The 12,986-nt window shown below is 40.9% G+C and overlaps 1 protein-coding gene across 2 annotated transcripts; it reads left to right on the top strand.

The window, feature by feature from the left end:
- The first annotated feature begins 6,189 nt into the window (after positions 1-6,189).
- Positions 6,190-11,124, top strand: LOC132257861 (cyclin-dependent kinase 20). 2 transcript variants are annotated; one of them, XM_059754900.1, is made up of 6 exons: positions 6,190-6,422; positions 6,497-6,685; positions 8,190-8,444; positions 8,548-8,654; positions 10,640-10,763; positions 10,897-11,124. In XM_059754900.1, the coding sequence occupies exons 1-6, from the start codon at positions 6,213-6,215 to the stop codon at positions 10,921-10,923; spliced, it is 912 nt and encodes a 303-aa protein (XP_059610883.1). In that variant the 5' UTR covers positions 6,190-6,212; the 3' UTR covers positions 10,924-11,124. The 2 variants fall into 2 exon arrangements, with proteins under 2 accessions (XP_059610883.1, XP_059610884.1); XM_059754901.1 differs by lacking the exon at positions 10,640-10,763.
- The last annotated feature ends 1,862 nt before the right edge of the window (positions 11,125-12,986 follow it).

Raw genomic sequence — 12,986 nt, 5'->3', positions numbered from 1 at the left:
GAAGAGCCAGAGCATAGAGTCGCTTCTCTATGCACAGTAAGATCTTAAAATGAGCACAGAAGAGATGTGTTTTCTCGCCCTGACTGAACCATTTCAGCTGGAAGAGTGCGCGCGAGTGCAAATGAAGGCGAATTGTGTGTTCAACCGCCCAGTAAAAACACAATCCGCTGTCCATCGATTATCCATCGTTTTTCCATACTGTGCCATGGAGCATAACGGATGCACCACAGGCTTCTTGCGGGAATACCTAAGGCCAAATCCTTCATCTTCATAGGCCGGGCAAACAGTGGACTTGCCCTGCGGGATTCCCGCGAGGATCCCTAAGGCCAAATCCTTCATCCTTAAGGCTGGGCAAACAGTGGACTTGCCCTGCGGGATTCCCGCGAGGATCCCTAAGGCCAAATCCTTCATCCTTAAGGCTGGGCAAACAGTGGACTTGCCCTGCGGGATTCCCGCGAGGATCCCTAAGGCCAAATCCTTCATCCTTAAGGCTGGGCAAACAGTGGACTTGCCCTGCGGGATTCCCGCGAGAATCCCTAAGGCCAAATCCTTCATCCTTAAGGCTGGGCAAACAGTGGACTTGCCCATCAAAAATCCAGTGGTTATCCACTGGTTTGCCCATCAAAAATCCAGTGGATTTTTGATGTGCGCAAACCCTCATCTCAAACAGTGGGCAAACAGTGGATTCGCCCACCAAAAATCCAGTGGATTTTTGATGTGCGCAAACCCTCATCTCAAACAGTGGGCAAACAGTGGATTCGCCCATCAAAAATCCAGTGGATATTCACTGTGCACAAACCCTCATCTCAAACAGTGGGCAAACAGTGGACTTGCCTGCAGGATTCCCGCAAGAATCCCTAAGGCCAAATCCTTCATCCTTAAGGCCGGGCAAACAGTGGACTTACCCATCAAAAATCCAGCGGATATCCACTGGATTTGCCCGTCAAAAATCCACTGTTTGCCCAGCCTTTTGGGATGAAGGATTTGACCTTAGGGATTCCTGCGGGAATCCTGCAGAACAAGTCCACTGTTTGCCCAGCCTTTTGGGATGAAGGATTTGGCCTTAGGGATCCTCGCGGGAATCCCGCAGGGCAAGTCCACTGTTTGCCCACTGTTTAAGATGAGGGTTTGTGCACATCAAAAATCCACTGGATTTTTGATGGGAAAACCAGTGGATAACCACTGGATTTTTGATGGGCAAGTCCACTGTTTGCCCAGCCTTAAGGATGAAGGATTTGGCCTTAGGGATTCTCGCGGGAATCCCGCAGGGCAAGTCCACTGTTTGCCCACTGTTTAAGATGAGGGTTTGTGCACATCAAAAATCCAGTGGATTTTTGATGGGCAAACCAGTGGATAACCACTGGATTTTTGATGGGCAAGTCCACTGTTTGCCCAGCCTTAAGGATGAAGGATTTGGCCTTAGGGATTCTTGCGGGAATCCCGCAGGGCAAGTCCACTGTTTGCCCACTGTTTGAGATGAGGGATTTTGCATTGGGGATCATCGCGGGAATCCCGCAGGGCACTCCGCAATTACTGAACTGCCTATATTTCGGAGATTGTCTTTCAAGATGGCAGCTGCCAAAAGTGGGTGGGAAAAAATCACACATTTTATCCTTAATATTGAGGGAATAAGGCTCTGGGGAACGCATATTTACAGTTTTTCGATGATTTTACATTGATATCCTTGACAAGCAATGAAAATTTCGGCAATAGAAAAAAATGTTGTGAAAAATATTTTCCAACAACTTTTCCAAAAATCTGCGTATTTCCGGTGCGGAAACTACTTTTTCCCCCTTTTTATTCATCCTGTACCGTGGAAGCATCCTTGCACCAAGTTCTTTATTATAATAAGCGTGTAAAAGGACTTATTTGCGTGCTTAAAAATGTCTTGGTGAAATTCCAAGTCCCATTTATAATGTTGTGAAATTCCCCTGTGTGACATCACCATGTACATTTTGTGAATCACAGCGCCACCTCGAAAAATTGGTCCGAAGCGCGCCATATTCTAACTACAGGTTCACTTTATGATGGATTTTCAGTGGACTTTCCTGCAGGAATCCCTCAGTAGGGGTCCATTGAAAATCCATCGTTTTGGGTCCTTTTTATCCTTGAAGGATTTTCAATGGACACCTCCTGAGGGATTCCTGCAGGAAAGTCCACTGAAAATCCATCGTTTTGGGTCCTGTTCACCCTGAAGGATTTTCAATGGAGCCTCCTGCGGGATCCCCGCGAAAAAATCCACTGAAAAACCATTGAAAAGAGGCCTAAGAGGTTTCTTTTACGGGCTTAAGAGGTGTGGAAAAACCATTGACTTCCCTCCAGGAGTCCCCATTGAAAAACCAGTGGATATCCGCGGACAGGCTCCATACAAATTTGTGTATAAAAATCTGAGGGAATCCCGAGGGGGGTTTCCTTCAAAAATCCACTGGGGAACAAGGGACCGACCGGTGGGAATCCCGCGGTTTTCCATCGTGGCTGTTTTTACTGGGCGGAATTCCTCTTTAATAACAATACCGTTTTGCCATGCAACGAGATGCTCTTCTCTCCGGAATAAATGCATGACAAATGAAGTCGGGCCCGATAATGAGTCAGACGGTTCCCACAAATTTTCCGCCTCGGCCATTATGCGTATTTTTGAATACGCTTTTGTTAATTGTGTCGAAGAATCAGGGAGAATGGAGGACAAAAATGTCCACTATGAATTTGAAGTGAAAGTTGCTCAGCTGCTAATGCAACTTTCAGTGATCAGTAGAATAATTATGACTGGGGAAACGGAGGAAGTGGAATATGAATTTTCAATTTTCCTCCACGAGATGATCTGAACTATGAAAATATTTGCTATAATTGATTGTATTCTCGTGGGTATTTTATCTACAAAATACGATGAAATTTAAAATTCCATCGCTTATGCAATTCCATAATACAATGTGCACTTTGGTGGTAACTATAAAAATTTTAATGAATATCATTTGCATAAAAGTCTTCCATGCGCGAGTTTATCTAGAGAGCTTTTCGTGTGCTCTTGCGAGACTTAAATGTTATTCGCTTTTTTTTCTCCACATTCACGAAATAAGCTCTTTTGCGGTTAAGGCGAGGTGAAAAATGAGAAGAATTATATGGAAAGTTTCTAAAATAAGGACTTAAATAGAAGTCTGGAGATATTTAATATCCTGAGAAAGTATTATTTTTCAAATTGAATAATTTTTCCCAACGAGGGTTTCGCTCTTCGGCATTTAGCGGGGCGGAAAGCGAGAGTGTGAGTGAAGTTGAAAACTCCACTTTTGCACAGGCGGAAAATGATTCTTGGGACCAACTCTTAAATTGTCCATTATCTCAGCGGAATCTACCTAATTGTTGGTGGTGGCGAAGAGCTTGGTGGAAAAAGTGCACACTTGGGAGAAATTGGGGCTCGTCGTCCAACAACAAGGAAGACTTCGTGTCACAGTTTCCTTTCTGCTCACATTCGCCTAAATTACCATATATATGGTGTATCCTGATGGTGCTTTTAGTTGGCCAAAGTACACTTTTTCTCTGCCGGTTTTATGATGGAGAGGTTGTAAAAACGTCTGTTTAAAGGCGATAAGCTGCGATATCCTGACAGAGCTGATTCGGTTAAATGGTCTCTTTTATGAATTTTATGCGAATATTCACGATGCAAATAATCCCCTCGTTGTCTCCGCCATCCGCCATCTCGCTCTTGTTTAATAGAGACGCTCCGAGGGCGGAAAAGTGAATAAGGATCACACATTTACATGATTACTCCCCGAAGCTCACATTGCCGGATGGTGCGGAGACAGCGACGGCTTCGGGGCGACTCACAAAAGGTCAGCACTTGAGCGAATCGAAGGAATTATCATAAACCCCGGCACTGAGAGAAAAGTCACGCTCCAAGTGGCAAAGTTCAATTGAATTCCTTGCCAATATCCTGGGTTTTAGTTTTCAATTAGAAACAATGGGGATTAGGTCTCAAATACTGAGTGAAATACTTTACAGATCGATTGAGTTTCGTAGTCAGAAGAAGCAATATAGCAGCTTAAGTGGTAGCTCTGAAATATGCATGGTATACACTTGAAGCGACGCAGACAGGAGCATCCGAGGTGTCAGGATTAATTACGTATTTCATAATTCAGTTACTATATTACTGATGAGGACCGATATTTTATTTAGACAAACTGTTTCGCAGTTGTCAGCGGTTTTTCCAAATTAGCCGTAAAGTCAATAAATAATTCCACTCAGTGTTTTTGTGCTTTCATGACATTGAGTTAAGGCATTTGTAGGGAAAAAAAGGGCTCTGGCAGCGACGACAGTAGTGAGAAAGGAACCACCGATAAGATTTATTGCCGGCGATGAAGTCGGGATGGTTTCTGGTCAGAGGTGAACTCGATGCTTCTGGCAAATAGAAAATTTAATGTTCATTCATTAACTCGATCTGCAAGTGGAACATTTGGGGAAGAGCACGAGATCAATGGAATAAAAATCAATCCCCGAATGACTCTTTTACGACACATTTTCACTGAAGTAATCGCCGATAAAAAGGCACTGCTCACCCACTTCATCGACAGGGTCGGGGGGCGTAGAGTGTATCTGCGGTGTGTTTGAAAACCAAAATTACTCGGGGAGGTTTTCCCCCGAGAACACAATGTAGTTTTTGGAGCCAAACTGAAAAGGCAGGGGATTAATTTGGAGAGTGTGAGAGAGAGAAAGAGATTCGAGATTAGGCAGAGGGTCTCGGAAGGAAGTGTGAAAAATGTAATAAAGTCCCAATCAGAAATTAAATTAATTAAGCGAGAGAAGAGATCTGAAGGCAAGTTAGAGCATATGTTGGCGTAATTGCGATGAAATCGTGACTATAGAAGACTGACAAATATGTTCAAAATTAATTTCAATTAAATATTAAATCACGAGCTTAGGGAAAAGCTGCGGATGGAAGCTCTTTAATCCTGCTATGCAAGTATTAACAATGGTGTCAGAGTTCAGCCCATTTTGTGAGCTGGTTTATGTGTAATGTGACGAACATTTCCAATCAATATGATCCAAAAAAGCTTTCATCTTCCGCTTTGAGTCACACTATTTTGCACAGGTGAATACCTCAGAGACTTTTCCGATAGTTTCTCAACACTAGCCTCGGCAATCAGCTACAAACGGTGTTTGCATTTCGCCTTTGATGTGGTCTCTCGTCGCTCTGGCCAATTTATCTTCTGTGCTCATTCGAAAATTCACGTAAGAGCCACAGAACCTTATAGTGTATCGTCAGTCAAGCAGAAATGTACTGTTTGATCCCTGTTTGAGTTCAGCGGTGATACAGATGATTCTAATGTGCCATGACGAGCATCCGGGCTGAGATGTTGGATACAGAAATTCAAGAATTCATTTTGAATCCATCTTTCGAATTTGTTGCAGCATTTGGATTCCTTCTGTATTGAATGTCTGTGTCTTTGCAGTAAAATTCACGCCACTGCAAAATAATATGAGCATCACAACAGACAGAAAATTTATATCCAGACTCTTGATGTTGAAGCAAAGTTGAAGGAGGAAAAGCTTTTGATTTTCACATCAGAACAGCAGATGCATTCCCGACAATGTTTCTCCATATATTTCATACTTTCCTGTTTGTTCTCACATCCCGGATGAAATTAGCATAAAATAGCGAAGGAATGTTTTTCTTTGCTTAACATTTTGCATCTCAGAAGAAGACGTTAAACATGCAACATGACTTCGGGATAAGATTTGAGCTTAGACTTAATATTATGTCTTAATACTCCATGCTCTGAGCTAAGAATATACATATATTATGATAAAGAGATTTTGTTGAGTTCTCAAGAGATTTTCTCATGGAAATACATTTCTTTCATAAGAAACTTATCTAATTAGGTACTGCAGAACCTGCGGAAAAGAGAAACTATTCACAGGTAACTTAGTAGCATAAAGTCCAATGATGAACAGCAAGAAGGCCTGCAAGGGAGAACATGCCCTTTTGCGAAATGACTGCTCGGGGGCGCGTGAGTGTGTATTTTCGAGGCGCTCCCTCGAAACAACAATCGCCATGGAAACTTGGCGTAATAACACAAACAAGAGGTAGTCGGGGAGGACGTCATTTGCGCCCCAAAGTATCAGAACATCGTGCGCCTCTCTTCCGCGCCCCGTGAATTAGTCCAGCGACGCTGAGAGAGTGAAAAGGTGGTTCCTAATTAATTGAATTAATAACCTTCAGCATGGATGATTACGCGCCGAGTCGCTTTAAAGTGCTGTGCAAGATTGGCGAAGGTGTCCACGGGGTGGTGATGAAAGCGATCGACTTGTCCTCACCAGGTGCCAACAAGTTGGTGGCAATTAAGAAGGTTTCCCTCCGCACCAAGCACGGCGGCATTGCGACGCACACATTGCGGGAAATTAAAGTCCTTCAGCACTGTGACCATGAAAACGTGAGTCCAATGACCATTTTAAAGTCGTCTTTGCTAACCACATGACTTCTCCACCTTGCGGCCGCCCCGGTTAGATCCTCAGCCTGCTCACCATCTACCCCGACCTCAACGGGTTGGCGCTCGTGTTCGATTTCATGCCGCACACGCTGCAGTCTAGGCTCAAGGACGAAGGCAATCCCCTGAGTCGACAGGAAGTGAAGTCATGCACCCGGATGCTCCTCAAAGGACTCGCCTATCTGCACGAGAAAGGAATTATGCATAGAGTGAGTGACAATTAATTAACTCTGCTGTCGCATATCTGATACATTGTCACAATATACGCTTCCTTGAGACGGAATTATTAGCAGAGGAAGAGATGTTATGCCAGAATCAACTTCATAAAATGCCTTCTGCATGTTTTTTTCACCGCCCTTTCAACTATATAATTGCTTAAGCTGCACTATACTGAGATTCCCCTTTGATACATTAAAAACAGAACTAATTAGCAAATTCAATTAAAATGCAGCACTACTTTTCAACAGTTATTTATTCAATTTACATCAACAAGCTCTTCAGCAACTTGTTTATTATTTCCTTATTGAATTTTTCCTAGCAGAGAATAAACTTTCCGAGCAAGCTGAATCTCTTCATAATTCACTGTCCATATTCTGCACTTTTTTCCATATTTTATTTATCAAGGAGAAAGAGTGCAGAGGATGTAATTAGAAAGCAATTTGAGTTTGGTAATTAGTTTGCAGTTGCATTTAACGTTAAATAGATGCTATTGATATCATTTCATGCAGAAATATATTGTCAATATTTGACAAGATATTTGACAATATCCATCAAAACTAATTGATTTAGTTGATGCTCAACTCAAATTAATTGTCAATATGATGTTTCGATACTTTATTTATATATGCATAAATGCAATAATTTGCTAACCTTTTGACAGTCTATGCTAGCCTCTTATCATAAATGAATCATAATATTCCATGATGTCTCTTGACACTATAACTCTGCATTAGTATGATTATTGTGAAATTTTGCAACTACTTTCACGCAGAGAGAAAGAAAATTACTTCTGTTTGTGATGGGCAAAATTAATTTCGCAAAAGTTTGTCAAGAATGTGAGAGTGAATATTTGGAAGAGCTTCTGTGCTATATATCTCATAAAGTCTGCATAAAACTCGCTGCTGACAGAGCATGAAGGAAAAGGGTTGATATTGGTGGTAATGTTGCACATAAATCCGTTTGCCTTTCCACTTATGAAATTCCATATCAATGGGTTAGGAAAATGGACGCTTGGAGTCAGTCAGGCAGAAATAATGCTAAAATAGGTTTGTGACAATGAAAAGAAATATTATGAAACCTTATCTCAAAGATAAAAAAAAGGAAATATTAATAGCAGACCGTTGAATTTCTTCAGTATTTATGTTCCCAAATTGCAGAAAGTTTTGCTCTTCCGCCATATTTATCATCATAATATAAAGTTTCAGGTTGAATTGAACTTACATTGAGCTATTAATAGCGATATACATATAGGTAGAGGAAGTACTCTTTATTCTATTCACTTTTGAAGCTGAAAGACGGACAAATTCTGAGGGTGTGGAAGTTCCGGCGTGAGTGAGCGGAAGTGATGTGAATGGCATTGCAGAAATTGACGAATTGCGGGACATTTTGCGTCTGCTGCCAATGCTCCCCACGGGGTCACTTTAACATTTGGCCCCAGGGGATGTTTCCGGGGGTGTTTGGCCGTGCTAATGGAGTGTGTTCCATTTGTCGCAGGACATCAAGCCGGCTAATCTGCTGATAGATGACTGTGGATGGCTGAAGATTGCCGACTTCGGCCTGGCGCGCCTCTTCACGGCCCTGAAGAGCGCCGAGGAGGAGTCTGACGTGTGCTTCTCGCCACAAGTGGCCAGCCGATGGTATCGCGCCCCGGAGCTGCTGTGGGGAAGCCAGCGGTATGGGCCGCCCGTGGACATGTGGGCCGTGGGCTGTGTCTTCGCTGAGATGCTGCGAGGAGTTGCGCTGTTCCCGGTGAGGCAATCTCCGTGCCAATTTATTCGCATGTCACACGAAAACGCTTATGTTGCCCCCATCGTGTACCATCCATTCACGTTTATTAATTATTCGACGACAGGGCAACACTGACATTGAACAATTGGCACTTGTGGTGAGAACTCTGGGGACGCCGCACTCAGCTGAATGGCCAGAAATTCATCAGTTGCCAGACTTCAACAAAATCAGGTGCGAAATTTTCCGTCATGAATACTGACCATATTTATTTTGTTGCACATTTGTCATGCATGGGCAAATTGTCATAACCGCACACGAAACACACACACGACACCATCGTTTGATCGAGGCTTTTCGAGATACTTCTCATGCGTGGAAATTGATTTTCTACTCAAAATTCATAGAGAGAGAGAGAATATGATGAAAATTCTGATGACAACCAGGAGTATTTGCAATTCAATTTTTCAATTTGAGGCTTTGAAGATGCATGGCACAAAATTGAGATAGATTCAATATGTGGAGTAAATATCGTATGTGATGTGCAGAGCTGAGATTCGTTTGAAGTCAAATATTAATTAAAATTCTGCAACATTTTATTTTTGCAATGTAGTTTTTCTGTGTTAATTTAATTGATTTTTGAAGTGTTCCAGGACAGGAATCTAAAAAAAAAAACACATTGATTTCAAGGAGAAAAGATGTCTTTGTACTGTGGATTTCATTAAATTAGAAACTTTTATGTATACTGAAATTGAGAAACTGGAGGAGCAATAAATTAATAAGTGAATGTACACTCAAATCCTGCAATTCCACTTGTTCATTGATTCTCTTTGATGTCGCACTCCAATAAAATTCTCGTGTAGATAATTATTCTCTTTCATGAGTGCTTCCATATTGAATTTCCTATTAAATGGGATATCTTGGAAAGCATATGTTTTTCATTGTTCTACATCATAAAATATTTATTATTAATTTTTCTGAATGCAATGAAGCGACGCAAACAGACTTTTTCTTTCCTACGGCTCTATATGATAACAATGATGTCGCTTTTATTCTGAATTCCGTAATTGTAAATAATTGCAACATTTCATGCTATTGAAACATTGATGCTGTGGAGAAAAGCGCAATGTGCCAAAAAGAAACTGCTGCAACACGTAAACATGCCAAGAGGATTTATCTCTCTCTCTGTGTGATACCAAGAAGGGTTGTACAAGCTTCGTGTCCGCAACAACAGCTCAAGTTGTTGGAGCTTAATTAATTGAAAATAGGCCACAAGCACATCCTTTCACAATTACCTGTGAACGGGCAAACTTTCACAGTGGGCGAGCTTAGAAAGTTTTTCGATGGCAGCATTGAAAACATCATTCGCTGTGGGGGCGCAGACAAGGAGAAGGTCGTGAAAAGGCCATTCAGTGATGAAAATATTGCGAAAATTTCCCTAATTGGCGCCAAAAATAATTGTCACTGATGATTTCTCGGTGTCACTTTGAGACTTTTCCGCAGGGATTGAAATAATTCGCTCAGTGAAATGCAAAATAAGCATGAATTAAAATTATATGAAAAGCAAGAGAGAGAGAGAGAGAAAGAGAAAATTGCGAAGTGCCCGCAGGCACAGAACGGCTGAACTTCGGTGGGGAAAAAGCTTCCGAGAGAGCGAATCATATTTTTTTTCTCCACCCATTTTGAGAGGTGGAATTTGTTGGCACAAAAAAGAAGGAAAATTGAATTTTCATTTTTGGTAATGAGAATGTGTTTTGCACTCTGTAATAAAGTGGGCAAGAAATTTCAGCTGAGGAAGAGCATTTTAAAATTAATATTTACTTATTTTGAAGAGATGGAAAGATATTTTTATTGATCTCCATTGAAGGTGCACAGATGATGGCATAGTAAACAGTATGATGTTTAATTACACAATTGTGCCCCATTCAGTGGACAGGGGCAGTTGGAAAAGTCCCTGCATGGCGGCGAAACTCCATGAAAACTCTGAAAGCTCAAAGCTCTGCTCGCAGCCATGAGATGAACAATTTTTTAGTTAATTCAAGCGAAAATATGTTGTGTTGTTTGAGCGTGAGCTCCGGGAAAATGAGTGTGGGACGGCAAAAGGACACCCAGAGGATTTTATTTTATTACATATACACTCAGATAAAAAGAACATCCTCCACATTATGTAAATTTTCGAATATTCTCATGCTTGTTTATGCTTCTCTCATCTTCCCTAGCTTTCCCCACTCGAAGGGCGAACAGTGGGAATCGATCTTTCCCAGCTGCACAACTCCACAGGAAATCAGTCTTGTGGATAATTTAGTTACGTATAATCCGAGAAAAAGATTAACGCCGGACCAGGTGAATTTTCCCATTAAATATTTATCACCATCGTTTTTGTATAAAAATGAGCCCCGAGAGAGGAGACGGAATCCAATATGTAATAAAATTAATCTCTCTAATGAAGGAAAAAACTTGGCTTCATGTATTTCAGGCACTTCATCATGAATATTTCAATTGAGTTCCACCCTCGTGCCACCCCTTGACGGACACGGCTCAATGGCCAAGAATTCATCGGAGATTGTATTGTAATAAGAAATTGTTGGTGAGTGCCAGAATATGCTGTGAATATCTTTCCATGACTTTTTTTTCCACCCGCCCTCATTGCGTCCCGGAACGGAGGGAGGATGAGACGCCTATGTATTTGTCCTATTATCTATATCAGAGCAAAATAAACTCATAAAATATGATTATTGATTTAATATATAAATATAACAGCACAAGACCAGGCTCTCACTTCCACATATAACGTACAATATCTCTCCGCAACGGCTCTCGATATATTTATTGACATGGGGCGAAAGTGTCTGCAAGAAACTGAGCAAATTCACGAAGACCAGCACAGTGGGTGGAAAAAATTACGCAATCACAGCACCTCCTCCACGGGTCCTTTGTGCCACTGGCAGCAGACAATAATTGAAAGTGAAATAAATTGCAGCTTCATTAGACATCCAGTCTATTTAATTATCGTGAATTTATTCATCAATTTCTTCCCTATTTAGCTTCGCACAGAGGGAAAGCGCCACTCGCTCTTGCAATTATTATTGTTTCCATTATGCATTTGAGAGGCGAGACAGGGTGAGAACGTAATTAATTTCTGTGACTCCCATTGAAGTTCACCCAATTGTAGAAATACCACTAAAACCTGTCCTCATTCCAATTTTGATGAATGGAACGAAGCGCGAAAGTATAAATCCCGGATAAATACACAATATATCAAGAATTAATGGGTGAGTATTAAACAGAATTTATCCAATAATAGCGTATCAATTGATGAGTGTTATTATGCATTGAAAGTAAAAAGTGTCGAATGAAATATCACACTCAGTTACCTGCACAACTCTGCTTGTCCTCGAATCATGTGTGAATATTAAAATTAATAAGCCAGGAGGGTTTTTTTTATCTTTTATGCAAGCACTTCAAGGATACAAAGCACGATTTTTCAATGCCTCTATTGGTAATATTGGATATCAGCTTTTGGATTTATGAATAACATGTAATTATATATTTCCTTGAATTTATTCAGGAAAAAATATTTACCATTTTGTTGTTGTTATTTTTTAATTTTAACATTCTTGGAATGTTATAGCGAGTAAATTTTCTTACATATTCGCATTATTTGCATTATTTGTTTAACAAGGATTCTTCTCAGAAATCACATAAAACTGAACAATTTTTGAGATTTTATAGGTATTCAATTGTGGACATTTCTGTTCTTATTTCATTCTTGTTCCCTGTGGCGTTCTATTGACACGTGTATCTTAAGTGAAATGTATCCTGGCCGTTTCCAATGTTTGTTCGATGGTAAATACACCTTCGGGCAAGAACCTGAGATTTAGGAGCAAAAAATCCAACAGAGACAAATTGTGAACACCCTTAATTTGCCTTCAGTTGAAGCATGACGGAGATTACACGGAGCGGGTACTAACTGTTTGGGGTGTATAGGTCTAATATGGGTTCTCATTTAGATAAATGGCCCAATTTTGCATGCGACGAAGGACAAGGATCACACCGAAATATTGTGGTGGGAAAATCATAGATTACAGCCAGTGTCTCGGTCTCAAGAAACTTTCTTGCTTCGGCAATCCACCAATTCACGGGGTTGGAAAGTGTCTTGCGGAGGGAAAACTCATTGAAAATTATTATGGGTCTGCTTCTAATACGCAGTGAGATTTTCGGAAAATTATCCAGGGAAAACTTGTAATGGAATTTCGCCATTTGATGAAACTTTAAAGTTCCAATTAGGGTGAGAAATTCTCATGTGCTGCAATATTTATGACTTGCACTGTAGCTGAGACAGTGTTCATTTTTCTGTGCACGAGGGTGTATAGTGAGTGGCGCAAGTGTGGTGGTGTTTAGGAGTGAAGGGACGTGGGACTATTATTAAATAATTAAATTGAAACATACATTTCCTCTCGCTATGAGATACCATACAAGTGAATTAATTTAATTAAAATTTTAATAAGTTGATTTCCACATAAAGTAACATTAATATTTCAAACATAACTCACCCTTTATCTTGGC

This window comes from Phlebotomus argentipes, unplaced genomic scaffold (genome assembly GCF_947086385.1).
Source record: "Phlebotomus argentipes unplaced genomic scaffold, Phlebotomus argentipes genome assembly scaffold_4, whole genome shotgun sequence".
In the NCBI taxonomy this organism is placed as follows: Eukaryota; Metazoa; Arthropoda; class Insecta; order Diptera; family Psychodidae; genus Phlebotomus; species Phlebotomus argentipes.
Note: the sequence above shows the minus strand (reverse complement) of the source record. Positions and strands in the feature narration are given on the sequence as shown.

What these genes read in the sequence shown, in the direction of transcription:
- LOC132257861 (XM_059754900.1), top strand. Translation starts at nt 6,213, where the DNA reads ATGGATGATTACGCGCCGAGTCGCTTTAAAGTGCTGTGCAAGATTGGC. An exon ending in AGAAAGGAATTATGCATAGA is followed by an intron (nt 6,686 to 8,189) that starts GTGAGTGACAAT and finishes CATTTGTCGCAG; the next exon opens with GACATCAAGCCGGCTAATCT. An exon ending in CCAGACTTCAACAAAATCAG is followed by an intron (nt 8,655 to 10,639) that starts GTGCGAAATTTT and finishes CATCTTCCCTAG; the next exon opens with CTTTCCCCACTCGAAGGGCG.